The 27,466-nt window shown below is 46.7% G+C and overlaps 15 protein-coding genes across 15 annotated transcripts; 6 read left to right on the top strand and 9 right to left on the bottom strand.

Moving 5' to 3' along the window:
* Positions 1–21: 21 nt before the first annotated feature.
* ASPWEDRAFT_168217 (uncharacterized protein) lies at positions 22–1,819 on the bottom strand (the record flags this gene model as incomplete). Its single annotated transcript, XM_040830270.1, has 7 exons — positions 22–625; positions 685–782; positions 834–1,099; positions 1,154–1,306; positions 1,362–1,610; positions 1,661–1,753; positions 1,795–1,819. The coding sequence occupies 7 exons, from the start codon at positions 1,817–1,819 to the stop codon at positions 22–24; spliced, it is 1,488 nt and encodes a 495-aa protein (XP_040691979.1).
* A 282-nt stretch (positions 1,820–2,101) lies between these two features.
* Positions 2,102–2,947, top strand: ASPWEDRAFT_103441 (HpcH/HpaI aldolase family protein; the record flags this gene model as incomplete). The annotated part of the gene is made up of 4 exons (XM_040827559.1): positions 2,102–2,218; positions 2,264–2,392; positions 2,449–2,779; positions 2,826–2,947. The coding sequence occupies 4 exons, from the start codon at positions 2,102–2,104 to the stop codon at positions 2,945–2,947; spliced, it is 699 nt and encodes a 232-aa protein (XP_040691978.1).
* ASPWEDRAFT_734540 (SDR family NAD(P)-dependent oxidoreductase) lies at positions 2,826–4,280 on the bottom strand (the record flags this gene model as incomplete). Its single annotated transcript, XM_040839335.1, has 9 exons — positions 2,826–3,033; positions 3,082–3,191; positions 3,238–3,365; positions 3,411–3,450; positions 3,538–3,575; positions 3,620–3,731; positions 3,778–3,803; positions 3,844–3,883; positions 3,932–4,280. 9 exons carry the CDS (start codon positions 4,278–4,280, stop codon positions 2,980–2,982), a joined length of 897 nt encoding a protein of 298 aa, XP_040691977.1. The 3' UTR covers positions 2,826–2,979.
* Positions 4,281–4,449: 169 nt separating this feature from the next.
* ASPWEDRAFT_168214 (C-terminal binding protein) lies at positions 4,450–5,633 on the top strand (the record flags this gene model as incomplete). Its single annotated transcript, XM_040830269.1, has 4 exons — positions 4,450–4,497; positions 4,543–4,739; positions 4,792–4,874; positions 4,924–5,633. The coding sequence occupies 4 exons, from the start codon at positions 4,450–4,452 to the stop codon at positions 5,631–5,633; spliced, it is 1,038 nt and encodes a 345-aa protein (XP_040691976.1).
* Positions 5,634–6,488: 855 nt separating this feature from the next.
* On the bottom strand, positions 6,489–6,946 carry ASPWEDRAFT_24245 (uncharacterized protein; the record flags this gene model as incomplete). Its single annotated transcript, XM_040832587.1, has 3 exons — positions 6,489–6,509; positions 6,554–6,801; positions 6,856–6,946. 3 exons carry the CDS (start codon positions 6,944–6,946, stop codon positions 6,489–6,491), a joined length of 360 nt encoding a protein of 119 aa, XP_040691975.1.
* A 452-nt stretch (positions 6,947–7,398) lies between these two features.
* On the bottom strand, positions 7,399–8,395 carry ASPWEDRAFT_168213 (uncharacterized protein; the record flags this gene model as incomplete). Its single annotated transcript, XM_040830268.1, has 3 exons — positions 7,399–7,983; positions 8,039–8,106; positions 8,158–8,395. 3 exons carry the CDS (start codon positions 8,393–8,395, stop codon positions 7,399–7,401), a joined length of 891 nt encoding a protein of 296 aa, XP_040691974.1.
* A 395-nt stretch (positions 8,396–8,790) lies between these two features.
* On the bottom strand, positions 8,791–10,634 carry ASPWEDRAFT_65350 (CFEM domain-containing protein; the record flags this gene model as incomplete). Its single annotated transcript, XM_040838785.1, has 8 exons — positions 8,791–9,277; positions 9,330–9,397; positions 9,450–9,832; positions 9,889–9,959; positions 10,009–10,045; positions 10,101–10,285; positions 10,349–10,490; positions 10,545–10,634. 8 exons carry the CDS (start codon positions 10,632–10,634, stop codon positions 8,973–8,975), a joined length of 1,281 nt encoding a protein of 426 aa, XP_040691973.1. The 3' UTR covers positions 8,791–8,972.
* Positions 10,635–13,234: 2,600 nt separating this feature from the next.
* ASPWEDRAFT_734519 (uncharacterized protein) lies at positions 13,235–14,221 on the top strand (the record flags this gene model as incomplete). Its single annotated transcript, XM_040839334.1, has 3 exons — positions 13,235–13,313; positions 13,375–13,514; positions 13,568–14,221. 3 exons carry the CDS (start codon positions 13,235–13,237, stop codon positions 14,219–14,221), a joined length of 873 nt encoding a protein of 290 aa, XP_040691972.1.
* A 384-nt stretch (positions 14,222–14,605) lies between these two features.
* On the bottom strand, positions 14,606–15,233 carry ASPWEDRAFT_35920 (uncharacterized protein). The gene is made up of 2 exons (XM_040834334.1): positions 14,780–15,233; positions 14,606–14,725 (listed from the first exon to the last, which is right to left on the bottom strand). The coding sequence occupies exons 1-2, from the start codon at positions 15,137–15,139 to the stop codon at positions 14,624–14,626; spliced, it is 462 nt and encodes a 153-aa protein (XP_040691971.1). The 5' UTR covers positions 15,140–15,233; the 3' UTR covers positions 14,606–14,623.
* Positions 15,234–16,544: 1,311 nt separating this feature from the next.
* ASPWEDRAFT_35918 (chitin deacetylase family protein) lies at positions 16,545–17,383 on the bottom strand. Its single transcript, XM_040834333.1, has one exon. The coding sequence runs from the start codon at positions 17,317–17,319 to the stop codon at positions 16,612–16,614; it is 708 nt and encodes a 235-aa protein (XP_040691970.1). The 5' UTR covers positions 17,320–17,383; the 3' UTR covers positions 16,545–16,611.
* Positions 17,384–19,882: 2,499 nt separating this feature from the next.
* ASPWEDRAFT_24240 (intradiol ring-cleavage dioxygenase) lies at positions 19,883–21,148 on the top strand (the record flags this gene model as incomplete). The annotated part of the gene is made up of 5 exons (XM_040832586.1): positions 19,883–20,135; positions 20,183–20,311; positions 20,358–20,500; positions 20,549–20,714; positions 20,826–21,148. 5 exons carry the CDS (start codon positions 19,883–19,885, stop codon positions 21,146–21,148), a joined length of 1,014 nt encoding a protein of 337 aa, XP_040691969.1.
* A 153-nt stretch (positions 21,149–21,301) lies between these two features.
* Positions 21,302–22,877, bottom strand: ASPWEDRAFT_318545 (uncharacterized protein). Its single transcript, XM_040833586.1, has 2 exons — positions 22,166–22,877; positions 21,302–22,108 (listed from the first exon to the last, which is right to left on the bottom strand). Exons 1-2 carry the CDS (start codon positions 22,649–22,651, stop codon positions 21,530–21,532), a joined length of 1,065 nt encoding a protein of 354 aa, XP_040691968.1. The 5' UTR covers positions 22,652–22,877; the 3' UTR covers positions 21,302–21,529.
* A 506-nt stretch (positions 22,878–23,383) lies between these two features.
* ASPWEDRAFT_168208 (uncharacterized protein) lies at positions 23,384–23,812 on the top strand (the record flags this gene model as incomplete). The annotated part of the gene is made up of 1 exon (XM_040830267.1): positions 23,384–23,812. One exon carries the CDS (start codon positions 23,384–23,386, stop codon positions 23,810–23,812), a length of 429 nt encoding a protein of 142 aa, XP_040691967.1.
* On the bottom strand, positions 23,782–25,727 carry ASPWEDRAFT_35915 (uncharacterized protein). The gene is made up of 2 exons (XM_040834332.1): positions 25,157–25,727; positions 23,782–25,110 (listed from the first exon to the last, which is right to left on the bottom strand). The coding sequence occupies exons 1-2, from the start codon at positions 25,373–25,375 to the stop codon at positions 23,923–23,925; spliced, it is 1,407 nt and encodes a 468-aa protein (XP_040691966.1). The 5' UTR covers positions 25,376–25,727; the 3' UTR covers positions 23,782–23,922.
* Positions 25,728–25,907: 180 nt separating this feature from the next.
* ASPWEDRAFT_35913 (putative short-chain dehydrogenase/reductase family protein) lies at positions 25,908–27,217 on the top strand. The gene is made up of 5 exons (XM_040834331.1): positions 25,908–26,056; positions 26,116–26,177; positions 26,229–26,768; positions 26,816–26,999; positions 27,061–27,217. Exons 2-5 carry the CDS (start codon positions 26,119–26,121, stop codon positions 27,115–27,117), a joined length of 840 nt encoding a protein of 279 aa, XP_040691965.1. The 5' UTR covers positions 25,908–26,056; positions 26,116–26,118; the 3' UTR covers positions 27,118–27,217.
* Positions 27,218–27,466: the final 249 nt, after the last annotated feature.

The following is a 27,466-nucleotide window of genomic DNA, read 5'->3' as shown; positions in this document are numbered from 1 at the left end:
TCCCATACTCCATTATCCCAACTACTTGACCTCCACATGCTCTGAAGACACCTTTTCATCCTCTCTCTCAAGCGTATCGTCATCAAAAACAGCCGCAACCTCCTCAATCGCCAGCCCCCTCGTCTCAGGAAAGAAAAGATAGATAATCACCAAATAAACACAATCCACAACAACATAAACCGCATAATACCTCCACCCAATCCCCTCGAGCGCAATCGGATTGACAAACTGATTAAACGTATTTGCCAACTGCTGCACGGAAAGATAAACCGCCATCCCCTTGGCCCTCAACCCAAACGGCATAATCTCCGCACAGTATGAGTAGTTCAGCGTCGTCCAGGCGAGATCGTAGAACCCGAAGAAAATAAATAGGAAAGGGATGGCTGCGATTCCTGTAGAGGCGTTGTTTGTCTGACTGAATGTGGCGGAGAGGGCCATGACGATTGCATAGGCGAGGATCATCCCTGAGGTGGATGTTAGGAAGAGGGCACGCCGACTGAGGAGGTCGATGTTGAGCGCGGCGAGCTCTGAAACGAGAAGGTTCCAGGCTGCGAGGCCGGCGTTGACAGAGAGGATGTGGGTAGAGTTTGTGATACCGATGGATTTGAGGACGGGAGAGAGGTAGCTATCTGATCAGCTGTGCTGTATATATTTTATGACAAGGAAAGGGGGGAGGGGATATACTAGGAAACAACACCATTCCCAACCCAATTCACACCAATCGCAATAGCAATCGAAACAAACAGACGTTTTCGATTTCCCTTTGTTTTGAAAAAGTCCATCTACCAAGTCAACATCTCATTTGATGATCATCAACCTTGCAGGTAACTCACATAAGATGTCTTGTTACTATCCCCCTCCTGCTCAATCGCACTCTGAATCTCGCGATATTCCCACAACACTAGTGCATCATCCGCATCCCCATTCGCATGATATTTCGCCAGGATAGAAAGCGCATCAGCACGTCTTCCCCTCTTTACCAGAAATCTAGGCGACTCTGGTCCGCCGAGAAGAATGAGGATGACGGCAGCTGGACCGACGAACGCGAGGAGACAGGGGAATCGCCAGCCCCAGTTGTTGGGGACGTTGAGGCCGATGACTGACGAACACAGTAAATCAGATATCAGATGTAGTTTGGAAGAAGGAGACATACTGCACATAATAGCACTAATCAAAGACCCAATATAGTAACACCCGTAGTACATGGTACTGAGCGCAGGCCGAAGTCGCGGGTGAGCAATTTCCTGCAGGAGAACTGGCGCACTGGTTTTTGTGAGACCGCCTCCGATGCCCATCACAATGCGAGCTATCCCATTAACCAAAATCCAAATCATATCGTATAAAAGCGCAGGGAAACGTACAAACCAAAAACTCCACCGCAGTCCTCGCCAACGCATTCCAAACCGCCCCCGCAATGATAAAAACACACCCAACCAGGATACACCACTTCCTCCCCCAGACATTACACATCCAGGCAGCCGGAAACCCCATGACGATGCCAGGGAGGAAGATGGCGGCGGATATAATGCCGAGCCATTGGCCGGAGGGGGAGTTGAAGTAGGTGTTCCAGGATGGCATGGCTTGGAGGCCTGTTAGGAGGGACTGGTCGTCTGTTTTTTATTAGGCGTGTAGGTAGGTATATATATGGGGAGGGACATACAGCCTAGATAGAAAGGACATAACATGCAGCCGAAAGTGTAGAAGACGTTCCGTCGTAGAGAGGAGTCTTTCCACCAGGTGGGGTTGGTGTTGTCTATTTGTTAGCTGAGTCTGAGTATAAAGAGGAACACATACTAGGAATATTCTGAAAAGAAGCCATTTTACCAATTGCAATGATATGATACGACAGAGATGGAATATAGTATTGTATAAATACCCCATGGGGTAAAATCCGGGGAACCGCACACTAGTTTAACCGACGGCAATACCTACGGATAAACCAGGTACATTTAAGCATACCTTACTGCCTATCTAATCTTCTATCTCAGTCCCATCAAGCATGCAAAATGACTCCAACTACTCTCACCTCAGCCCTCCAAACCTCAACCGCCTTTGGTTTCTGGCTTACGTATGTATTCTCATCAGTACGAATAAACTGCTAATGAAACACAGCCTCCCCAGCGCAGCACTCGCCAAAACAATCCTCCGTGAATCGTTCTTTAGCTGGGTTCTCATTGACGCAGAACACGGTCTTATTACTGATAGATATTACTACGAGGTGTGCTACCAACCATCTATATCATATATAATATCTAATAAGTAGCTCTGCAACGCTATTGCATCCTCAAACAGCAGCCCCATCATCCGCGTCCCAGCCGCAGAGGAATGGATGATCAAGCGGACGCTCGATGCTGGCGCGCATGGGATTGTGGTCCCGATGTGTCATTCTGTCGTATGTATCTTACCTTATCACCATCTATCTCAAGTCTTACTTACTGATGATGACAGACCGCCGCCCTCAACACGGTCAAATACATCAAGTATCCACCCCTGGGCATAAGAGGGTACGGACCCATGTTCGCGTCGCACGCCTTTCCAGGGAGTAACTACGACGAAGACAGCCAGTGTGGAGTAAGCGTCATCGTGCAAATCGAGTCACGAGCCGGCGTGGAGAATGTAGAAGAGATAGCCGCAGTGGATGGGGTTGATGTCCTCTTCGTTGGTCCGTTTGATCTGGCTAAGCAGATGGGGGTGCAGAGAGGAGGAGAAGAACATGAGGCTGCTATTAGGCGCGTGGTGGAGGCTGCGAGGGGAGCCGGGAAGAAGGTTGCTATTTTCTGTGGGTTTCCCTATCTCAGGTGTATTGATGATGCTAATATGCACAGGCACTGATGGAGAAGATGCCAGGAAGCGAGTGCAGCAGGGCTTCGATATGGTGTCTGTGGCTACAGATGTGGGAGTTGTCAAGAGTGGCATGTTAAATGAGTTGAAGAGGGCGAGAGAGTAGCTATCTGTCTGATATAGATGACAAGTTGACTATCAGTTAACATATGTATCCTCCTCCATTCTCAGCCCATCATTAATCGACGCTCCCTATTCAATCACTATTAGCACTGTCTATATCATCAATAAGATACATACCATAGCTCTTCCCCCATCAATCAACAAATACCCCCCATTCATGTATCCACCCGCCTTGGAACTGAGCATCAGACACGGTCCGACGATTTCCTCGGGCGATCCAGCACGGCCTGAGATGTTATTATCAGATATTCATATAGTAGAATCGATACTTACCAGCAGTACACCTTCTGGCAGCGCGAACAGCAAACCCATTAAGAGTGTCAGTGTTGCTTGTGCTGTCGATAGCGGTCATTTCGCTGGGAAAGATGCCGGGGAGGATGCAGTTGACGCGGATTTTCATTCTATTTATTAGATTATATCAATTGGGAGGAATAGATGAGACATACGGATGAAATCGACCAGCGAGGAGTTTTGCCAAATGGAGGGCTGTTTGTTAGTCAGATAGATTAAGTGGGAGTGGACATACCAGCAGCCTATTTGTTAGTGACATATTTATATGGATAGACAAGATACATACTTTGGACACGGCATATGTGATGGTTCCCATGGCCCTGAACCGTTAGTGGATAGATGTCTATAAGATCAGTGGGCGCACCTTTGATTGACAAGACCAGCAAGAGACGAAATCACAATCACACTTGGATCTGAGGACTTTCGCAATAAAGGCACGAAACCGGCAGTGGTGAAGTAGATGCCACTGATATTGACTGCACTCGTTAATATTTTATACAATATGCTGTATGTAATACATACCGTTGTTGGTGGAAGTAAACGAATCACTATAAATCAGCACAATCCTCAATATATACGAATACATACTCATCAACACTCTCCCATAACCCCTTCTCAACAGCATCAGCTATACACATTAGCATCATGTCACATCATACAATTTATCAAAGCATACCATCATCCGGATTCCACCCTGGATAGTCAATCTTCCCAGGAAGACCCGCATTGTTCACCAACACATCAATATGGCCCTCTCTCTCCCCAATCACCCCAACAAGTCGAGCACAGCCATCTTTACTCCCTACATCACCTTGAATACTAATAACCTCTCCTCCAATGGAACATCTCTCGTTCAACTCTGCGGCAGTTTTCTCGAGAACATCAGCGCGTCGTCCTGTGATGTACACCTTAGCCCCGTTGCTGGCGAATCCCTCCGCGATGGCTTTTCCTAGTCCTGAGCCTCCGCCCGTGATGACGATGACTTTGCCCTGGACGTTGAAAAGGTTGGATAGCTGGAGAGCCATTTTGCTGGTGATTGAATGGTTTCTTTGTTGTAGACTGATTATGATTAGTTGGCGATGTTATAGAGGGCAACTGTTAAATGGTTTAACCGCCGGTAATACTACCAGTATAACCGGTGGATAATATAAAACCTGCGGCATCATACAGATACACCCTACGATGAAAAACAGAATGAACAATCCAACATACACCATCATCCAAGCCGATGGCCTATATGGCGTACGTCCATCACCATCTGCTAATCCACCGCTAACAGCCGTACAGGACACCACCATCGAAAACAAAATCTTCCACCCATACAATGTCACTTACCTCGAAACCAACCTCTCCCCAGCAGGAGATCCAGCCTGCAAGCCGTGGTCTAGCATTGACGCATCCCTCCGAGAAAAGGTCGACGGGATTACCATCTTAAAACCGTCTTTCACGGCGGAGGATTTGGATTTATTTCCGCGGTTGAAAGTGTTCGTTTTTCATTATCTATATATTTGTCTGTCTTAGATGCTAACAGCACAGACTCGTCCGCATGGGCGTAGGCTACGACCGCGTTGATCGCGCCGCTCTCGCAAAAAAGGGCGTCATCCTCTGTAACATCCCAGGTATCATTCCCTCCATAATGTCTCATCGAGAGAGATAGTAACAGAACAGACTACGGCACAGGCGAAATAGCAGACCACACCCTCGCCCTTGCCTTGTCCCTTCGTCGCGGCATCATCCTCTACCACGATACCCAACGCTCCTCTCCCCCCGCTTCATGGACATACATCGAGTCACCTCTCATCTCGCGCATCCAACAAAAGACATTCGGCATCGTGGGCCTCGGTCTAATTGGCATGGCAGTTGCCCTCCGCGCAAGAGCGTTCGGGTGGAACGTCCTCATCTACGACCCCTTCGCCGTCAATGGTGTGGAGAAAGCGCTGAATGTCCACCGGACGAGGGATATCCAGGCACTTTTCCGAGAAAGTAGTGTGATCAGCGTACATTGTCCTTCGACACCACAGACACAGAATCTAGTCAACTATGACCTCCTCAAATTCATGGCTCCGGGTGGTATACTGATTAACACTGCCCGTGGGGAAGTCGTCGATCTCGATGCCGTTGAGAGATGTCTAAAAGAAGGCATACTAGGAGGTGTTGGACTGGATGTCGTCCCCGACGAACCTATTCCTGTTGATGGTCCTGTCCATCCCCTGCTACAGGAATATCGCGATAAAGCAGAGTGGTTACAGGGGAAAATGGTGGTGACGCCTCATAGTGCGTATTACAGTCCTGAAAGTCTGCTGGATATCCGGGTTAAAAGCGCGGAGATTATGAGGGATGTTCTGATAAGACAATTGAGAGTTAATGTCATAGCTTAACTCATAGTATCTGGGTTTATCCCATGCATATGTAGTACTTTTCTGAAGAGAAAATCCCGATATCTGCCTCGCGTGGGTCTCATCCACTGGCGCACCCCACATCGGCAATCCATGCGCCCTTACTTGTCTTAAGGTTTCTGTATACATACGCTTATCTCAATGTCAATGATTAGAATATGTTGATCAAGCAAGATGAAGGTCATCACCGTACTTCAAGCAGCCTATTTATGCGTTTTCTGTGGGTTCGAGCTCGCGACATCTTAGAGGAAATGTCACTTTCACGGTTTCAGTGCAGATAGATGTACTGTAGGATGATTGTTAACATGGAATGCTTTTAATACATCAATGAAGGTAATCGCACTGTTCAAGGCTTCGGCTCGATAGTCTCGACAGTCTCATTGACTGCTCCCCTTTAATTTGAGGAGAGCTACCAATTCTTGTGCGAAATATGGGTGAGAGGCAGCTGCCACCGCAACTGCTTCAGAAACATCACTCATCACCACGGATCTGTAAAAGACACCGTCACCCAATGGCGTGGCTTTCACGAATTTCATTCTGATTCTTTCATCAAGAGGGATCTCAAGCCATCCTCCTGAAGAATCAATGTCGATACACCAGGGTTCAAGCCAGACCAATAATTATGGTGAGCATCAAATCAGGGGTAATTTGAATCTCGTTGCGTTTGCTCGCGAATAAAAATACCATGATTGCTCTGTCAGATTAGGTGTTGCACACCACTGCCTCAAGATCCCCTCAATAATAGAGACTGATAGCTCTTCCTGCTACTTCAGCAGATAGCCCATCTCCTCCATTGCTGAGTATATATTTCTTGTCGCAGCACCTCTGAAGCTCATTCTAGAATGACTTGGTATACTCCTAGAATGAGTCTCGCATGCTTAGCATAAGACAGGAATACTTACGGTCAATCCAAGTGAGACGATTATCCTCGCATTAGAAACTGAGGTCCTATAAGCAAATAAAATGATACCACGGGACATCCTACCATGGCCAGTGGGATCACAGGCTGCAAGTCCTCTAACAATCTCGAAGAAGTGAACCGCCGAGTTGAGAATCTTCTTATCCACATCCCGGAGATTGACTTCTTTTCCAGCGTGATTTTTGAACCTCAACCCGCATTTTATCTTGTCGATAATCTCGTTGATCGTATCTTCGCTTTGTCATAGGTGGGTCTTGCAATCATAGCTTAGTCCATCAAAGGTACTTTCCCAAAGCTCTCGGCTTTTGGGTTTCTCTTCAGTCTCTGTGGATTTTGCTTCAGGCTCCTTTGCATGGGTGGAAGCCGCGTCAGTCATCGTGTTTGTCGCAGCCGCGTGCTCGGCCTCTTTTGGAGATGGGTTCGGTTTTTACTTTATTTTTTATTGTTTTTTTTTTATTGTTTTTTAAATTGTCCTTGTTACTTTCTTGCAAATTAAAGCTGACTAGAGTATCAAAACGAACTCCCGTGTCAAATATTTGGGATAGAGGGATAAAGGGAGCCGATCACCAGCAGAGCAAATGACTGAAACTAGAATCGACTCTCCAACAGCACGGGAAGGGGTTAGCGGATTGGGTTAAAAACAGCTTCTTGGGAGGCCTCTCTGGTTATTGTTAATGGGCACAAATAGTGATCATGCTGATAATTGTGAAATCCACCGGTTGCTAGAGCGCAAAGACAGCAGGTAACGTTGTCAATCTAGGTTGACAATAGGCTTCGTACCAATAAATGAATTACTTGGCATCCTTGCCCTTATTTACAAACCCAAACCTATTCCCTATCCTCAGTCACAGAGGTCCCTCTCAATGCCGCTATTCTCTGAAACATCCACTGCATCTCCATTAGGTCCCACGAGGGTAGAGGGTGAGTGTCACTATTTTCTGTGTACAAGGTAATAGCACGGCCAGAGCAGATTCTCTCTTCGGTATCGCAGCAAAACAGCAAGCTTCCCTTTGGCGTAGAATCAGAGGAACAAGGAAACGACGGTTCAGCGAGCACAGAGATAGAAGTGTCATTGTCCCCTGCCCTAATTTCGGAAGACATCCAAAAGAATTGGAGGGTAAGGCTGTTCTCTGTCTTTGCGATTGGTTTGAGGGCAAACAGCGCCATTTCCCAGAACCTATGGACGCCGGATGCCATTGTAATGTAGTTTTCTAGGGTGTTGGCTTGTTCTTGCGCTGCCTTTTGCCACGCTTCGATCTTTTCCGTAGACCAGAAGAGTCCAAGATGTTTCCAAAAAGTCTCGTTGGCGTAGGTATTTTCTCGTTCCCCTAGGACCGAGGGAAACAACCCAGCGGCTCTCAGGACATCGCGGCCTTTTGTAACGACGCTTTTTTTCTGGTCTCTCTTACGACACTAATAATATCAGCTTCACAATTCACACTAAGAATGATGGGTGTTAGTTACCTACGAGCGAATCAAAGTCCGTAGCAGGAGAAGCGCGTCCAGTCCTCGAAATATCTTTCCTCTCCACTAGCCCTATCACGCATGTCAGTAAGATGTTCCAATCGATACAGTAGACTGACTCACATGCTTTGATAACTTCATCAAAGTTCTTACTCCCAGGACTCAAATAACCGTGCAGATCATCGCGGGCTGTTTTATCGGAAGTCACCGTAGTGACCAAGTCACGAAGGACCTGGACATCACTGAACCAGAGAAGCAGCCATGCTGATAGATTAAACCGTTCCAAACCTAGGGCACGGCCAAGCTCTCTGATTAAATCCTCTCGACCGGACTCGTTGAATTCGGTCGCTGCGTCTGGCATTCTTGGACAACAAGATAAACCCATTTTGAATTGAAAGGGCTGACTGCATGATGCTGGAAGATTTCTGCTAGGCCTGCAGGAAGGTGTCTTGGTTTTCGAGGAAGCTTCTTGCTGTGTTGGGGCTAGGATCAGAAGAGGCACGTGATTGACTGTATACATTCACTGACAGTCGAAGTGGGTGGCAGGCGGGGCAATATGTTAGGTCAGGTCGTGTCTTAGACAGCCGATTAGGGTACCGCAGTATGGCATTCAATATTTCATATCAGGTCGTAGGCCTATGAATCAAGAAGGGGATGTGGAAGGCAAAACACATGGTAGCATCCAAAGAGAAGAATCAGAAGACTCTCTTTCAGCCGTGAAAGATCGAATGGATAGTCATATCGATTATACAAGGTGTGAGACAGAAGTACTTGTATATCTTCTAGACCGTTTTCATAAATAAGTCTATAGTATGTCTCTATTCTATATATATATTTTTTTTTCATGTTCATGCAGATTAGTATAAATATTCCCACCTCATAAAATAAGAAAGGATGATAATAATATAAAAAAGAAAGCAAGAAAATAACAAATCTCATCAATAATGATCATGCCCTTCCGTATCCGAACCCATGTCTTTCAGTTGCACAAAACTGCTCCGTTGGGGTTTCCCATTACCCATGTAATCAACCGAGTACGATACTCTCTTGGAGATGTTCTGGCGCGATCCAGCACCGTGTCCGCTGGATCCTGTGTTTTTGTATCGATTGCTTGGGTCGGTGGATTGGCCGAGGAGTCCGGGTGCGAGGCGGACCATGACGGCTCGTGATGCGGGTAGACAGGCGCAGATGATGGCAATTTGGCATTCGATGACGGACCAGTGGACGATGGCTTCCATGTTGTCTGGGGTTGTTAGTTTGGTATGGAGATATGTGGCTGCTGGCATAAGACTCACAGGTGGGATTGACGAGGGGACTGTTGAAGTGGAAGACAATCACCCGAACAATGCCGATTGCAGTTAATCTGAAACGAGTTAGCGTCTTAGTTTATATTAGACCAGAAAGTTGATACTCACACTAGACCCGCAGCAAACATAAATACCACGCCCAGCTTTTTCTGGACCGACAGATTCAACTTGATAACCTCCCAAACCGGCATCGAAACCATGATCGTGTCAACTGCGATATTGACATAACCGTTGGCAAAAGTCGAAGCCACAAAGTCGAAGCATTTCCCTTCCTCGTCCATTTTCCATGCCGTCCATGATAGGTGAACCGGTATGCAGTGGAAGGCATCAGCGAGGATCCAGGTGATTGCGATGGCAGTATTGATGCCGATCATGACATATGTTGTATAGCGAAAGGGTTTGGACTGGAAGATTCGTAGGAGGAAAAGGCAGACGGAGATTTTCGCGAGCGATATCAGGGCTTTGTACGTTAGGATAAAGGCATAGAAGCGCTGGAGAAAGATGATGTCAGTAAGAATTCAGCCCCAGCACAAATCGTTGAACAGACCTTATATCCTTGGGTAATATTCTCTTGTGGAATAATGTCCCAGACATTCATCCCGAACCCGTAATGGACCACTGTGACCGGTTAGACCCCTGCGACATATCCAAGGTCGGTAACTCTTACTCGAAACATTCAGTGAGAATACTACTACTCCCAATGCCTGGAATATCGTTAGCTGTGGAGTTCGTCGAAGATAGCGCCCAAGACAGCCTCACCCATGCTACTATAATCGTGTAATCATCAGGACCCCAGCCACCACCAAGACGCATGGATTTCGCAGCTATCCGGATCGCGAAAAGGACTGTGGCGAGTACGAAAGGGAAGATTGTCCCGGCATCTGCTTCGGAGTATCGGTGGACGATGGGAATGTCGCATTGTCGAGAACTGAGATATTTGGCCGCTATAAGAGGTTTTATTAGATTTCATGAAGCTCTCAGTGCAGTAGAGCAGGTACAAGACGTACTCAACGCTTCGCTAGCGGTACAATTTGCCGTCGCACAGTTGCCAAGAGTGTCTTGAAACAGTTGGTCGGAGCAGAGACATGTCGTGTCTGTCGAGGAGCACGATGTTGTGTTACTTGACAAAACTTGTTCCTGGCAATCGATCTGTAACAACTGTTAGGGACGATCTATGACGTGGGAGCGAAGTGCATGCCATACAGCACATTGAGGAAGAGCTGGAGATGATTGGGAGCCCGAAGCAGCGACTGCCAAGCTTGCAGCAAGGAAAAGTATTGCATGAGGGCGCATTCTGGCAGCTAAACCAAGGTACGTGTCGAAAGCAGCCAGAAGAGATCAGGACAGAACCGAAACGACGGGAGCTCTGTGTAATATCATCTACGCCCAAAAAACGCTTTGATGCCGGGAAAATTTCTAACTTTTCACCTGGTACGATAGTGCAGCTAATTATACATGCCGGAACCAATCGGATCGGACCAGGCGACGGGGCCAGGAGGAGCACGGAGAAGAACCCAATTATCCATCCGCTATTCAAGGCTATCTGCTGCGCTTCAATTGGGATTGGCATTGCAATTGCCGAGTGTGGGCGATCTGGCACTTGTTAATCCTGCACTATGCGCCCGATCGCGGCTTTCCAGCTGGCAGCAGCTCCGCGTGGATCTGCCAAGCCGGCATGGAAAAACATCCGGGCGTTGCAGATGGGGCCATTGATCCTTAATATTAAGGGTCCAATAGCTGAGCTTCAAGGAAAGGGGTAAAAAGTGGCAAGACACCCAGCAATTTGAAATATGCACTGAATCAGGGGAAGAATCCTTCACGTTAATCTGGTGGCGTATTCGACAAAAGAGAGTGCTTACGTGCAGGGAATGCGTAAATCATCCAGCCCAGCTGCATGTTGTGCGGGCGCCACAAATTAAAATTAAACAAAAAGATCAAAACGTTCAGACCCCTTTTTGATCTACCCCTAAGCTAGCTTGGTGGCATCGAATATCATCGAATATAAAAAGAAAAAGACAAAAACATACAACAGCAGGGATTCGCTGGTGGTCACCCACCCAACTACTAACCTGCCGGCGTGTGGCTTAAGTACGGCTGAGCGGACGGGAAGCCCTGTTCTCCACACCCTGTGGTCGTATGTACTAGACACAATAGAATGGGAAATTATATAGGAATAATTGGAAGAAAGATAAATGAAAACAATGGCACTCTTCACCATCGCCATTATTGATGGGCGGGGGCAAACCACGTGGATGAGAAAACATCGAATAAGCAAATATCCTCTCCTATGTCATATGAGAAGTAATTGATGGCAATTGGAAACGTGCCCCCCTAGCATGTGACTATTGCTGACGAATGGGTTCCATCTATATATCCCAGCTGCGTTCACGACTAATTTCTCATACTATCTCACATGAAATTTCCTATGCGAATAAGCTGGAAAGGAGTATTTGACATGGCCACTTACCCTCTATAATAACTAGATACTCACCCACAATTCCGAGGAATATATACTACAATGACGGTCTTCGATCCATATTGCTTCGTGACTAATAGGCCCGCACCCAGACGAAAACCGTCTGTCCACGGCAGAAACGCGACATATCTGCATCGCACACGCAACACGCTCGCATAACGCCTCAACCTCCATACTCCAATCTCCCGGTAGCTCGTAGCAATAATCCGCCGTCGTCATGACAAATTTCGAGAGCGGCCTGTTGTGCGGGGGTGTCGCAGTCCCCGAGCCGAGGTTGTACGATCCCCGACAATACCACTCGCAATGTCGACGGGGGACGCTGGCTCGATGACTAAGTTATTCACTTGCTGGGGGTTCGAAACGGCATTTCCCACGGTGATGGCTGTTTCGCAGGATTCGGGGCCAAGGACGAAGGGGCAGGTCAGAATAAAGTCGCCGATTCCCTGCGTTGCCAGTAAAGTCGGATCTAGATAGCATACGTTAGCCCAGTCAAGGCTAGGAATATGAAGAGCAATATAAGTAGATACGGATTTGTCTGATGTTTATGATAATATCATTTGAGTGATTGCTGGGAAAGGAGAAACCTTTACAGTGACATCCTTATTGCCTGGAGGACGAGGGAGTTCTCTCGCCAAGATCAGTTGTGTGGCTGTTATGGACAGAGAGAGATAACACAGCACATCCAGACTGAATAAACCCAGAGCGTTCATATTCATCGTACTGACCCAGACCTTCCATTCTAACCGAAGCAATTTTGGACGCAGGTCGGATCGGCGTCGTGAACCCAGGTTGTGTTTGTGTCAATCTTGACTCTTTCTTTGAGATACCTGTATAGGCTGCTGGTAATAAGTGTCTAGATTATCTAGTTTGTTTGCTACTCTTGTGAGTGAATCCAACTAGGTATATATCTTGGGCTTATCTAATTCAGATGCAATAAACACGCGGATCGGAGATATTGTAGACGTCAATATGGGTAATTTAGGCAGCTAACCCGTGGTTTAGACAGCCCCAGATTCGAGAAAGATCTCTATGCCTTATCATTTTATCATATTCCTATGAAAGCTACTGCTATTCAATAAAATTCTGGAATTCATCCTGTGAACAAGTCTCATTCCCTTGATGAAAATTCACTGTCGCTATCGGCTGAAAAAAAAAACTTCCTCTCCTTTATCATCTTCTCCATCTTCCTCTCGCCTCTTTCTACTCTTTCCCTCTTTAGCGGATAATTTTCGTGCAACTATGCCTCTGAGACTGGCGGATACCCCCAACCCCGTCGAAGAGTTCGACGATGCTGAGCGAGCTCGGCTCATCCAAGAGATCGGCCATGCTTTCGGGCTCCAGCATTTCAACGCTGCAGCCTTTTGTTTCCTATGGATGAGCGATATAGAAAGGCTGCGCGATATCAGGTTGCACGTCGATGACCCGGTGTATCTCCGATGCTGCAAAGCCGATTTATACTCCTAATTCCTCGACTTTGCATGAAGTCGCCAAAACTTGTAAGTTTTTGTGTTCTAGCTTAATCTGAGATGGTTTTTCTAACTAGGAGTGGTATTGCAGGGCTTAAACCGAGAAAGCGGGAGACTTGCAGCCAGCCTGGTAAGCGCAAGACGAATGACTCTCCAGATCAGCCTGGTGGTGGTGGTTACGTCGAAGAGGGGTACGTCCCAACAGAGAGAGATATCACTCTCACCGATCTGGTAAGTGCATACTGCAACTTGCTACTAGAATAGCGCGTGCTAACATCCTTCAGTGCTTGGAAAGAGACGGTAGACGATGCTTCGTCACAAACGGCGCCGACGCACTCGAACCTTGCCACATATATCCGTACGCATTAGCGGGAAGACAAGGAACCTCTCAACATGAACACATGTTCTGGTCTCTCCTTAAGATTTTCTGGAAGGAAGGTAAAGTAGAGCACTGGAATAAAACCGTTGAAGGACCACATGGCACGGAGTTTCTGGGAAATCTCCTGTGCCTGTGGTCGGGTGTTCACGATTTTTGGGACAGAGCACTTCTCGCACTGAAGCCAATCAAGAAATGGCCAGGAGACGGGGAGGAAGAGTACCTTATGCTGCAGTTCTACTGGATGCCTGGTGCGTTCTCTAGAGGACCAATTCGAGTTACCAAACGTCCTTCATTATCCGCTGGCCTCGAGTCCACGCCGAACGGAACACGGCTGCGGGATAACCAGTACCAGAAGATTGTTTCCGGTCATGAAATTACTCTCAAGACTGAAAACAAGATTACCGATCCTCTTCCATCGTTTGAACTGCTGCAAATGCAATGGGTTCTTCACATTGTGGCCAGTCTCAGTGGCGCTGCAGAAGATCTGGACGATGACGACGACGAAGAGGAAGAAGAAGATTATTATTATTATCGCTATTATGATGAGGAGGATGACTAGTATAAGTAAGTCTTCTGCTCTGATCAAAAAACAGAAGGCGCTGGAATCACTTAAAAGAATATCTACCGTGAAACTGCATCTGGATGCCAATTTTGCTATAAAATATATATTAGTGACATTAGGGCATACAGTATATTGCTAACCTAGAGCTTGGATTTCTTTAATTATCTACAGAATGTATTATTCACTATAATATAATGCTTTATGTACCGGTTTATGTCTAAAGATTGTAAAGAAAATAGATAGATGCTTAGGAAAAATCATGGAAAGAAAGCCAGACTGACCAGATGTCCTTAGGATTCATTTTCATATGGTAGCTAGTATATTTGTTAGTGGATATTCACCTATTATTTTGTTAATAGAGAGAGAATCAAAATATTTGCTGTGAACACATTATCATTATCAATTATCTCCATATCTTGGCATTCTCCTGTATATCCAGAAAGAGCAGTAGACAATATTTAGACAATTTATCCCTAAAACTATGAGATATGCAGTTGCAATCTGAGCAGACATGATTAGTAACTCTTCGGTCTCATGCCTAAATAGACAGCTTACCTTCGAATCCTCTTCCCATGCCGGATCATTGATCAATGGGTAAGATACATGTACTGTCACTGCAACAATGAACAAAGTCATTGAATAAACTAACAGCGACATTGGACATTCCCAGACCCAAATCATCTTCATGTCTGGATACTGTTGTCTGTCTTTTTCTCTGACAAGCATGCCTAAGAGTGGTTTTCTCTGCAAAAATTGTTCATCCCCAGCCTGGAGGTACTCTAGAATGCTGAGTTGTTGAGAAGATATTCCAATAGCAAACACATCGAGAAGTATACACCAGTACCAAAAAACGCGGGCAACCCAATGACTGTTTTCAGTGGACCATGATAGACATTGCACAACAACTGCGAGCATGACAGTCGCCTTAGTCTGTTAATTATTTGAATATGAAATTTCAATATTGGGGATCATACTGCTAGTTGTACATAGTGAAGCTGTTGAATCTTCCGAGTCTCCCAAGCATGAAGTCTTTCAAGCTTGGGGTCTTCATCATGGCAATGGATTATCTCTTTAATAGGGCCTACTGCTAACCGGCGGAAACTTTGGAAGTGAATCACTGTTGTAATTCTTGGTAGAATTTCGGCTATCTATTGTGTAATCTTAGTTTGTAATATGTCAATGGCTAAGGATTTGTGTCTAGTTTAGCCTCACAGCGTTGACAGCGGCATTGATCATTGTATGCCATTCTTGACCACTTGGGCCACCCATTGCCAATTCTATGATATTTCCACTTCCACAACGGTAAGATGGCTTTGTGACAAAGTCTCTAATCATGTTATTGACTGCCCTTTCATATTTTCGGTGCCCATTCCAAAGTACTTACTGGTTGACTTTCTATTGGGTCATATCTTTATCTCACTATCCAAGGCCTTAGACTGTCCACGCAACACTTTAGCGACGCGAAAAATGACCTGTGTATACTGGATTCTTTTGTCAAGTTTCTTACTATATTACAAAATAAAAAGGTGCACTTCAGCTTTTTATGATATTTTCCTGTAGTTAACGCCAGGCTATACTAAATCCATTCATGCTGCCTAGCCTTTCATCTTGTCATCATTATTAAATCATGGTTACACTTATTAGAATTGTGTGTGCATACTGTTCTCCGAACAGTCTAGACTGAGCTTAACAGCCTGATTACAAAGTTAAATCATCACCAGAAACCTATATATTTTGGATTAACAAAAAAGCATTTACAGGTAGAAATTGGACAGTCAGGACAGAATTTATTTAAACTTAGTCGCTAGGATCTGTAGTGAACATACCCCACCTTTCGCCAGCACTACGAACGGCTAGATTTATGAATCACTCCACTTAGACTAGTTTCAGGGAGTAACAGACGACTATATAAATCACAGAGGAAGCCGAAAGCTACCCGATTTTGATTCAATATAGTCATAGCAGACATATAATATATCTCAGGTTCATCAACTGAGCTGATAGGAATCAGATTATTGTTGTAGTCTTCCCATGCCACTCGACTCATCGTCTCTAGCTGATGTATGCTGCGCATTTCCGCCTAACCAATGTATTATACCAGGGGAACTGATTGCCTAATGAACATCCATCGAGGCGCTCCTAATTTCATTAATGGGAACCTTATCGAAGCCCCCCGGTCGCTGGCGAGAAGAGAAAGGGAAAGATCTTGTTCGTTATCAAAATATCTTGAGGATCCTTATTCGGACTTATTAGAGGCGACAGTATAGTTTAAGATACCTCATTGTGCTGTGTATACTTATTAACCACATAGTTCACTGACCTCCATCACAATTTTTATTGTTAGAAACACTACCATGGTCTGTAATATGATGGTTCCATCAATAGCTTCAATTACTAGATTCTTTGAGCAATTCTGTGACAGTCACTATCCGATACCCCTTTTGCTGAATCTTAGGGAGAACCTCCCTAAGCATTGGAATGGTCCAATTTTTATCATGGCAAACAACAATAGCCCCAGGCCGCAAGATGTTCAGAATGTAGCTCGCGTTGATTCGCCAAAAGGGAATCTGAGGATCATATGGATAAATGCTCCCAAGCACTAGTCGGTATCCTAATTTATCCAACACTTTGCGCATTCGTGTGCTGAAAAAGCCTGAGCCTGGTCGGAAATATTTTGGTGGAGATTCGATATGAACAGCAGCGTATGCCCTATTAATAATTTCCTCCACTGACTGAATTTGATAGATGAGAGTAGCATCGCTTAATGATCGCGAAGATTTATTAAACATTGCATGGTTCCCCAGCTCATTCCCATCGTTGATTAAGTTCTGGAGTGTTGTCTCATGTCCTGTGACATATGACCCAATAATAAAAAATGTTGCAGTAGACTGATTAGTTTTCAGTATTTCCATAATTTCGTTGGTATTGCTAGTAGGGCTATCATCAATCGTGAGTGCAATGGTTTTTGATGAGGTCGAAACCTGCCAGAGAACATCGGGCCATCGACGCTGAAAATATTGTATTAAAAATAGAGGTGGTTTATATATCAGGTACAAAGCTGGGATTAGAATGCATATGCTTAAAATGATGGGCATTGTTGCAATAATTGCGCACATTAACGTTTCTGAAGGAAAGGTAGGTCAGAGATCAGAGGATGGCCAGTCTGGTCTGTCTAATATATTTAGCGTGGGTCATTGTGACTATCTTATATGCTAGCTCCATGCTGCCACACTAAATAGGGCTTAGCCTGAACATACATCCACCATAAGAGTTTACTTTCTCAACTTTGAGGAGTTGTCTCAGACAGAATAATGGGTTTTCAAGTCAACACATCATTATGAAATCATCAGCTGTTCTTCCATGTCCCTTGCCTGTCGGTATTAAAAAGGAGGCACATTTTAGGATTGGTTCCAATAATCAAATCAAGGATCTTAGAGATATGATTGGATAAAACTAGACCACCACCCTGGTTCTGCAGCTTTAACTCATTCCCATGTGTAAACTACTAACATGATTACAGTAAACTACCAGGAAACTAAACTAAAAGCAGCCTAGATAGGGGCAGCGATCATGTGCGTGTATGCTCTATATAGAATACAGCGTGCCATTATGTACCCTTACACAGTTTAGCCGGAATTTGGTTAGACTTGCATATATGTATTTCTACCTTCCTTACTATATTAGCTATGGTGCTGCCTGCGCACACCCTCATGAGATAATTAATAATTAGCTAGTGTGTCCCAGGCCGCGGATCCTGCCTACTATGTAGAGCAAGGTTAGCTGTAATACCATTAACATAGATAATGCAGAGGGCGATAAGTAATCATGAGGATGATGTTGGGTCTAACCCTCCCGAATTGGCAAATATTCCTCCTGTGTCTTCTACCACTCAAAAGCCCATGATGCGATAATTCAAATAAACCTGACCTATGGCTAAGCTTTTCTCTCTGGAGATTCCTCTACGACCTGGTAGGTACTCAACTACTATCCAACATCCTGCCGAAATTTACTAATTATCGGTGGAACCTAGTTTATCTCTGCAAAACCACACCCCTCCCTTCCCGAATTTGCCAACGTTACAATTACCGGAGCATTGGGTTAGATACACAATATATCATTGTAAAGGTTCGAATGGGGGATTGGAAGGGACATTTGCTCTCAAATCTGAATTGAGAGCACAGCGCCAGGCCGGCGGGAGCGCGTCGCAGTGGAGACAAAACTCGAAGACATCCTGGGCCGTATTTGAATGGGAGCGTAAGTGCTGATACAAAATCCCCAAACTAGGCAGACAATACCTAACAAAAATAAATGATAGGCTCCCAGGCAGCGGGAACATACAATGAAGCCGATGCCACCCATGACGTGTGCTCCTCCCAGGCAGTCTCTCGGACAACTCATCGGCGCATCAGGGGGCAACTCTCAGATTGGTTCGGCGTCATATTACCCGGAAGTTTTTAAAGCAGGCTGAGTTTGGAATCTCGCCTTGTGGCTTTGGTTAAGACACTGCAGTCCATTCAAAGAGACCAACAGATGGTGATTCCAACCACCAATCTGTGCGTCCAGCAATATTTAATGCAATCTCTCGTAAGATTTCAAAGGTTTTTGGGCGAAGAGGACATAGCCCATCTAACAGACAGGTCGGGTACAGTTTTCCTTCGCGAGACATATTCATTCTCCAGAGGTTCCCACTCAGCCTCAGAAACTGGAATTCACCTTACGGAGAAGAAAGCCCTTCTCCTTGCCCGAGCGTTTTAATGCCACCCAAGCCCAGACTGAGGCTGTTCAGGCTTTGCCTGAGCACAAACGCTGTCTAGTCAGGGGTCCTCTAATGGCCAGCAAACCCCGGTGAATAACAATGACTTGTTTCTACCTGACGCAGATGTTCAAGGTCGCAGTATTCACACCAACAAATTGCTTGTGATGCGCTCAAGAATAGCTTCAGCAGCTACCAGGACGCTGTGACTCCGGATCGAAGATCGCTTCGTGTTCGAAAAACTGCACGTTCCACTTTCAGGCCTGGCATCAACACCTGACGACCCGTCGTTTTAGTCTCCCCCACGAGTTCTCTTTTGCACATCTCAGCCCCATTTTCAACTCGTTGGTCAGTCCGGATCGCCGGAAGGATGGCAACCGATTAATGAAGAGCACACCAAAGGCCACGGAGGGAGGCTCATTCCCGTTCCGATCACAAGGAAGGTGTGGAAGTTCTTCGAAATAGAATGATGTCGGATATATCTTTATGACGGGTCGGATGCTGGGTTACATTATTTTGGTTGATGATGTACTTGTTAGAGAGGGGAAATTCAATCTGAAGACTTGTTATTGAGAAAACGATGCACAGACGTAGAAGGTCAAAGTGGAATGCTCGACCGAGATTGCTATATCCAGAAATGATCGGATGTCGATCTGCAACACCAAGACGGGGTTAATCAACAAGGAGCACGACATGACGATAGGCTTCATATTCCTTGCTCTGGATAGCCAATTATGATTGTTTGATTATATATTGTGTGATGTGTCCTGCATTAGCATGCAGAGGTCGGACTCGGTCTCCGATCAAGGCATGGATTGACGAGACTCGACAACGACGATGCTATAAAGCTGCATGTTTGCTAGGTACAAGTAAGCCCACTCAATACTATCTACAGCATCATCATCATGGTCAAACTGAATACCGCTACTCTAACAGGCGTCGTCGCCCTGTGCAGCTCCGTTGCCATTGCCCATCCAGGCCACGATGTCCGGATGGAGGCAGCTGCTCACTCGGATTTTATCAGGAAACTCGGGTTGACTTCGCGTGGCATGGGACACTGCTCTGAGAAACTGCAGAACCGTGGACTAGAAGCTCGGAGTATCCAGCGTCGACAGGCTGCAGTGCACCATATCCAGTCGAGGCGATCGATCAAGAAGCGTGTGTATCTGATTTCATGTCAGGTTGTTTTTCTTCTAACTGTTTAGGAACTTTTGATCCTCTTCACACCGATCACCACTCGGATCGGCACATTGACTTCGACACGGATCCCTCCAAGGTATTTTCTTCCGATGCGTCTGTTATTCTTGCGCCGGATATTCTGCAGGGACCTTTTTGTTAGTACTCACAATGTCGTTAACTATTCTCTACTGACCTTTACAGACGTAACTGGGGAGCTGGTCCGACGCAGCATCCGAGAAGACCAGCCCGGCGTCCCCCTCGACCTCGACATCCAGCTCATCGACGTCAACACTTGCGAGCCTATGGTTGGTGCCTATGTGGATGTTTGGAACTGTAATGCAACCGTAAGTCATCTTTATGAAGATAATATCCTATCAAACTAACTGGACTAGGGCGTCTACTCTGGCGTCGTAGGCGACGGCAACGGCAACGCAAACGACAAAGCCAACCTCAACACGCATTTCCTGCGCGGAATCCAACAGACAGACAGCGATGGCGTTATCCAGTTCGAGACTCTTTTCCCAGGATACTACAACCACCGCGCGACGCACGTTCACGGTACACATTACCCCCTCCTCATCCTCCCACTCTAGCTAACAACCCCAGTCCTAAGCCACAACACCGACCTCGTCACCCTCCAAAACAACAACACCCTCTCGGACCTCTAAGAAGCGCACGCATCCCACGTAACAAACGTCTTCTTCGACGAGTCCCTCAAGAGCGAAATCTACAAAACCTACCCCTACAACCAAGACCCGAATAACTACACCACCAACGCGGACGACGTCATGCTGCCGAAGATTGTCGAGGCGGGCGTCGACCCTATCATGCAGTATGTGTATGTGGGTGATAATGTGACGGATGGGCTGTTTGCGTGGATTACGTTGGGGATTAATGCGACGGGGAATCAGCCGGTTGATCCGGTTGTTTATGATACGCAGGATGGGGCGGTGCGGAATCCGGTTCCGTATAATAAAACTTTTACGAATTAGTCGATGGAGGGTGTGAGATATTTTGTTGAATGTGATGCCTGTGTAGGATATACATGGTTGAGTGGTGAACAGAAGTGTGAATCCTCTCTATACCAGGGCTTACGATTGAATGTCTTGTATATGGCATAATAAATTTTATTAAAGATAATATCAGGTCGCATTAGCCCTTATTGCGGCGTTTCAATCATAAAAATTCAGGTTATGTCGAGGAAAGCTGCTGTAGGATGAAAGAAAGTCTTTATAATGCAGCCAGTGTAATACAGTTTTAAGTACACTGAGGTAGAGGCATGCCAGATGGTGTCACCTTCTCGATAGAGTGGGCGTCGTCATCGTTCTTGTAAATTCCAATTGATCCTAATGATCGTTAGAAGAAATCAAATACTAAAGAGGGAGGGCCATACCAAATCCAAATGTAGCCTTGTTGGTCTTGTCATACATCTGCACATCCAGGATACTCTTATCCTTGACCTCACCATGCATGAAGCACTCAACCTCGGGCTCAAAAGTATCAAACAGCTTGCCGGCATCAGCACTAACAGAGGCAGGGTCGGACTTCGAAGCCTCAGTATCGAATCGAGCTTCAAGAACACCCTGGTCGAAGGTCTCCTTGTCATAAACCTCCTGACGTTTCATCTTCATTCGAAGATCGTCAATCTGGCGACGTCCCAAGAGGTGAGTGGGATGGCCCGTGTAGGCAGCAGTTACAAAGGTACCATTCATTGTGTCTCGGGTGGTCATCTCCATGCTACCGTGCTTGGCGTGGTCGAATCGGAACATCGGGACGAGAGGGTGTGTTGCAAACTCCCTTTTTGCGAGACGGTGGTCTTCTTCTGCGTATCCGAGGAATTCGGGTTCGGAGGTGGAAAGGCTTCGGAGTTGGTAGCGCACGAATTCGTCGTGTTGGCCCTGGGCGACGGCATCGCGTCTGGCATGGCGGTTGTAGTTGAGGACGTTCATTTCCTATCAAATATAGAAGGTTAGACCGGTAACTCTTGGAGTAGAATAAGTGTGACGCACCAAATCAACGGTCCCATCTGGCAGAAACCGATTAGGGAGGACTAGACGGCCTGCCTTGTGAAGGAGATTCTTGTTGGCAGAGGCAGCACCGCCAAAGGCCATGACCGTTCCAAAGACACCCTTCAGGCAGGGTCCAACACCGGCATCTTTGTTCGCAGTCTGTTTGCACGAATCAATGGTGTCTTTCAACGCAATGCCGAAAGAAGCAACACTGGCGGCTCTCCATGCCCAACCGAGGGCGGCGAGAACAGCAACCTGCTGCATGCCAGCCTCATCAACGCTAGCTGGGTGGGTGGGAGAAAGCGTCGACAGGTCAGTCGTTTCTGGGGCCTCGTGGCTGTACATCCACAAGCCGCTGGCGACTGTGTCGTTGGCGCTGAGACTGTCCCAGTCATAGTCGTCTGGGGTGAATTTGTTCGCCGCAGCAGACACGAATGGGGTCAAAGGAAGCCCGGCAAGGGCGATGAGAGTTGAAAGGTGAACCATGGCTGCTTGTTTGATGAGATTGATGGGGGTTTCCCTCTGGTGGTTAAGTGCGTTCACAGCGTCCTTTATATATCATTTTGGAGGCGCCACAAGACAACCTGAGCTTCCTATCTATGACCTGTGATACTGGGGCCAAATCCAACTCTCTCCAACCATCATGTCCATATTAATCAAGTGTTGGTTCTGTCCTGCCTCAAAGTCTATCATAGCCCTGAGGAGAGGAAACGAAGGAATCCTAACCAAGACAGATCCAGACCCGGAGCAGACCGATTTCACAGCCTTATACAATCGCAACCCTCCAGTGACCCTCAATGTGACGTTGTTCCATTTTTTCTGACAAAATAAGCCAATAATGAAGCAAGAGTGCCGGCCTTGCTTTAGCCGAAGTGTGATGGGGTCGAAGAATTCGTCCCTGATCGGGGCCAACAATACCTCAGCAATTCTTCTGATTTGGTCTCCCGACGTTGCAGGGTCTGGTATATCAGGAATGCGTGGTTTTTGCTAGTATCGTCAGATTAAGATATGATGGGCTGATGGCGCCTTGTGGGGGGAGAAAATCCGGGATGCGCAAAAAAGCCCCCAAAAGGCCAAGAGGGGCAGTGAGACCCTGCCGATCACTGCTCTAATTCCACCACATCACTCTCTTCTCTTCTTCATCTCTCCCTCATCTTTCTTCGAAACATCAGCTATTCTATCTTCTGAACATCTTATCTCTGAAGAAACCCAGTCAAAATGACAGAAACTATCCCCTTCCTCCCTACCACCAACGACGAACGTAAACACCGAAAACCAGCCAACATATACTATACCATGCCCTACTACCACCAAGTCTTCTGCTGCTACATTTTCACCGGCTCGTTTGCCTGTGCCTGGTTCACCGACTACGTATCACGAACGACGGAAATATTCGTTTGGGTCGCGTTTGCCATAACCTGTCTCCTGGTGATCCTAGCAAACCCTTTTATTTGTACCGAGCGCAAGAAAGTCGACGAAGAGGGTCATACGGTTACGGTCCGGTATCCGTTGATCGGGTTTAAAAGATGCGAGGTGGCTCTGGACTTGGAGGGGATTAAGAGGGGTTTATATGATTCTGAAGATGGGAATACGGATGTGAGGCTTCATGATGGATATCGATATGGACGTGCTTTGGTTCGGATCTGATATGACGTGATTTTTTTTTGTTTATTTATAGAAACTATTATTTATTTTTTTATTTTGATATCTGAAAGTCAGAGTATTGAAATATTAGATATCTCAGTAAACAAGCCCCATTAAACGCGCTGCGACACAAACAACCGACGAGGCGTCAACCAAAAGTCCTTACGCGCCGGTTCCTCACGCTCGATGCGCGCCTTTTCTTCAATCTCGTGAATCTTCCACGACCTCAAAGCCCACGTACTAGCCGCACCACCGAGGAACATACAACCCACGAAAATCTGCGAAGCGAGATATCCCGACGTCGAAGCCATCTGCAGCGCAATCGGCTCCGCAAAGGTCGTGGGCAGAACCAGCGAGAAACAAATCATCCCCCACGCGGAAGGGAGTCGTTGCATGCCGACTACCTCTGCTAGCACTGGGGCTGCACATGTCCAGAAGGTTCCTGTTACGCAGCCGCTGAGGAGGGCGAATATCAGCAGAACGGGGTATGACTTTGCAGGAACCCAGACGGCGAGACAGAGGACACCGCATACGGTTGTCATCAGGGTAGCCATGTTGATTCGGCCAACGATATCAGAGTAATAGCCTATCAATGGTCGGCCGATGGTAAGGCCCAAATTGAGAAGCGCGCTAACCACCGATCCTTGACGGGCAGTGAGGCCAATCGAGGTCGCATAGTTAGGCAGGGAATAGAGCAGGACGATGAATCCCAGTTCGGTGAGAAATCCCCAACTTACCACGAGGAGGACCTGAACACGTCCGTATTCGCGGTAATCAAATGCCTTGTCTTTCGGTTTGACGACTGTATTGCGATCCTTGAGCAGAATCGAACAGATAAAGTTCATCACCAACGTACAGAGCGCCAGAAGCCGGTAAGTCCACTGCAAACCAAGAGACTCAATTGCAGCACCAGAACCCAAATTGTATGCTAATCCACCGATACCGGCTCCAGCGGACCCTATCCCCAGCACCAGACTTCGTCGTTTGGAAAACCACTGCGGGAGAATCGCCGTCGCAGGGACGTACAAAAACCCCATTCCATATCCGAAACAAAGGCCCTGGCTGAGGAAAAGATGCCAGATTTGCGATGCGAACGATGCGCCCAGCAACGAAGCACACACGACAAAAGCTCCGATGAGGAGGGTGATCCGAGTGCCCAGCTTGCGGGTTGATATGGCAACGAGCGGTGAAACCAGGAGAGACTGCGAGATGGACAATCCACCGATCAAGGCGTATTGCAGTTCAGTTGCGCCGGGAAAGGTCGATTCAGAGAGATAGTGATCGAGAAAGACACCCCATGCCTGAACGCGTTAATATTGGCATTGCTTGTCTGGATGAGATACGTACACTGTTCACACCCCAGGTGTGCGCATTGATGAGGAATACACAAATGGTGCAGACCCAGCCATAACCCCCATCTGGCGGAATATCCTCCTGCGTGGCCACATTACTCGGATCAAAATACTCGAGTTGATTGTCCGCTGGAGTTCCTGGTGTGGTAGGACTCGGATTTTCCGTTGGAGGAAGAGGCCGCAACAGATGATTTTCGGAGGTAGTCGCTGCCATGATGAAACTGTCTTGGACGATTGAGACAAATAACCGGAAATCCAGGTTTTAAAGACCCTATCTGACTCATCAAAATCCGATCTACATAACTATTTGGGCAGCTGCAGCTCCATCACACGAAATCTTTGTCGGTCTGAATTTGAATCATCACAAGCTTTAAAATTTTGTCGTTGGTGGAGCAAACCGAGCTTGCTCCATTTTTCAATGGATCCACGGAAATTCGAACGGGGGAGATACCGAATCACGGGGGAGGATTATGGTTTATATGTTGTGATTATGACTCAATTTTGGGAATTGCATTCGGATGCCTGATGGACATGTCACTTATGAGATGCCGAATGCATCTACAGTTGTAGGTGATCTCTGGTTGATTGGCTGATTCGTTGGATTAGGAGTTCTGGTCTAAGCGTAATTATATATGCAGTGGATGGATACATCAAAAGAATGAAAAGCATTATCATATTGATTCTATTGAATTCCATAATGGAATTCAATAGATCTCCTCATCCTTTGCTCCCTGTGTGTATACAAATTTATATTGCATCGGGATACCGATTAGATAATGGGATCCACATGCCCCGCGCTGTCCTCCAGCTGTTGTCGACCTTTCTTCCCTTCTATTCCATCATCTGAATTGTCTGAATTATTCTATAGCTTGAATATCTTGATACTTAATCTCATGTAAGCTACTGTTTAATCTGTGCTGTCATTGTTAGCATGAAAAGCTAATATATAGCTAGAACATGGCTGCTCCAAGACGACGTCTCCATGGCAAGAATGCCATCATCACCGGTGCCGCAGGGTGAGTCTACAGTCTACTATTAACAGACTATGCGAAACTAACAATTTAAAGCGGCATTGGTCTCGAAACCACCATCCTCTTCGCCCGCGAAGGAGCCAACGTCCTCATGGCCGATATCTCCGTTCCCGCCCTCGAGAAAGCCATCGCGAAGGTGAAGGAAGTCGTGCCCACCGCCCCCCGTCTCGAGATCATCAAATGCGATGTATCCAAGGAGGCAGATATCCAGGCTATGGTGGAATCCCAGGACAGCTGGGGCGGCACGGATGTCATCTTCAACAATGCGGGTATCATGCACGCGGACGATGCGGATGCGGTGGATACACCCGAGAAGATCTGGGACATGACGCAGAATATTAACGTCAAGGGCGTGTGGTTTGGATGCAAGCATGCTGTGCTAAGTATGCGACGTCACAAGAAGACCAAGGGTAGTATTATCAATACTGCTAGTGTGGTTGCTTTGGTTGGCAGTGCTACGCCGCAATTGGCATACACGGCCAGTAAGGGTGCCGTGTTGGCGATGACTCGGGAGTTGGCTATTGCGCATGCTCGTGAGGGACTGCGCTTTAATGCGTTGTGTCCTGCTCCTTTGAAGTACGTCTACTTCCAAAATGCTTAATACGTAGATGTTGACAGAATAGCACCCCCCTTCTTCAAGACTGGCTCGGCGATGATCAGCCCAAGCGACACCGTCGCGAGGTGCACTTCCCTACCGGACGATTCGGCGAAGCAATCGAACAAGCTCAAGCAGTCGTCTTCCTTGCTAGTGACGAGAGCAGCTTCGTCAACGGAACCGACTTTGTTGTCGACGGAGGAATGACCAGAGTAAGCACCCCCATATCCCCATATGATCTGTGGGGTATCTCCGGACTGACCGACCGTGCAGGCATACGTGACACCCGAAGGACCCGCGACCGTCGCACCCCAGAACCAGGGCCATTAACCACCTAGATATATTGAACGATACCATCCATAGTATGCTCATTAATAGGCAGTCTTGAATTAAAATGAAATAGACATTTCTAAATTTCCTACTATCGGCAACCCGAACCTGCGCGATTTAATCCTAAGATCCGAAAACCGGAGAACCCGATGTGTTTCCCCTCTTCCAAGACCGCAGACCCCCATCTATGACGTTATCGTCGTATGATCGTCATGCCACGACCAGCAATTAAAAGGAGAGGGGATCATGTTGTCTGTCAGTCCAATTATTTCCGATCTCATTCGTCTTGCATTTAAACCACTTCATCTCAACATCCTGAACTACAAAAAAACCACAAAAAGCAATACCA

Source organism: Aspergillus wentii (assembly GCF_001890725.1).
Source record: "Aspergillus wentii DTO 134E9 unplaced genomic scaffold ASPWEscaffold_2, whole genome shotgun sequence".
In the NCBI taxonomy this organism is placed as follows: domain Eukaryota; kingdom Fungi; phylum Ascomycota; class Eurotiomycetes; order Eurotiales; family Aspergillaceae; genus Aspergillus; species Aspergillus wentii.
This window is presented reverse-complemented; position numbering and strand designations above follow the sequence as displayed.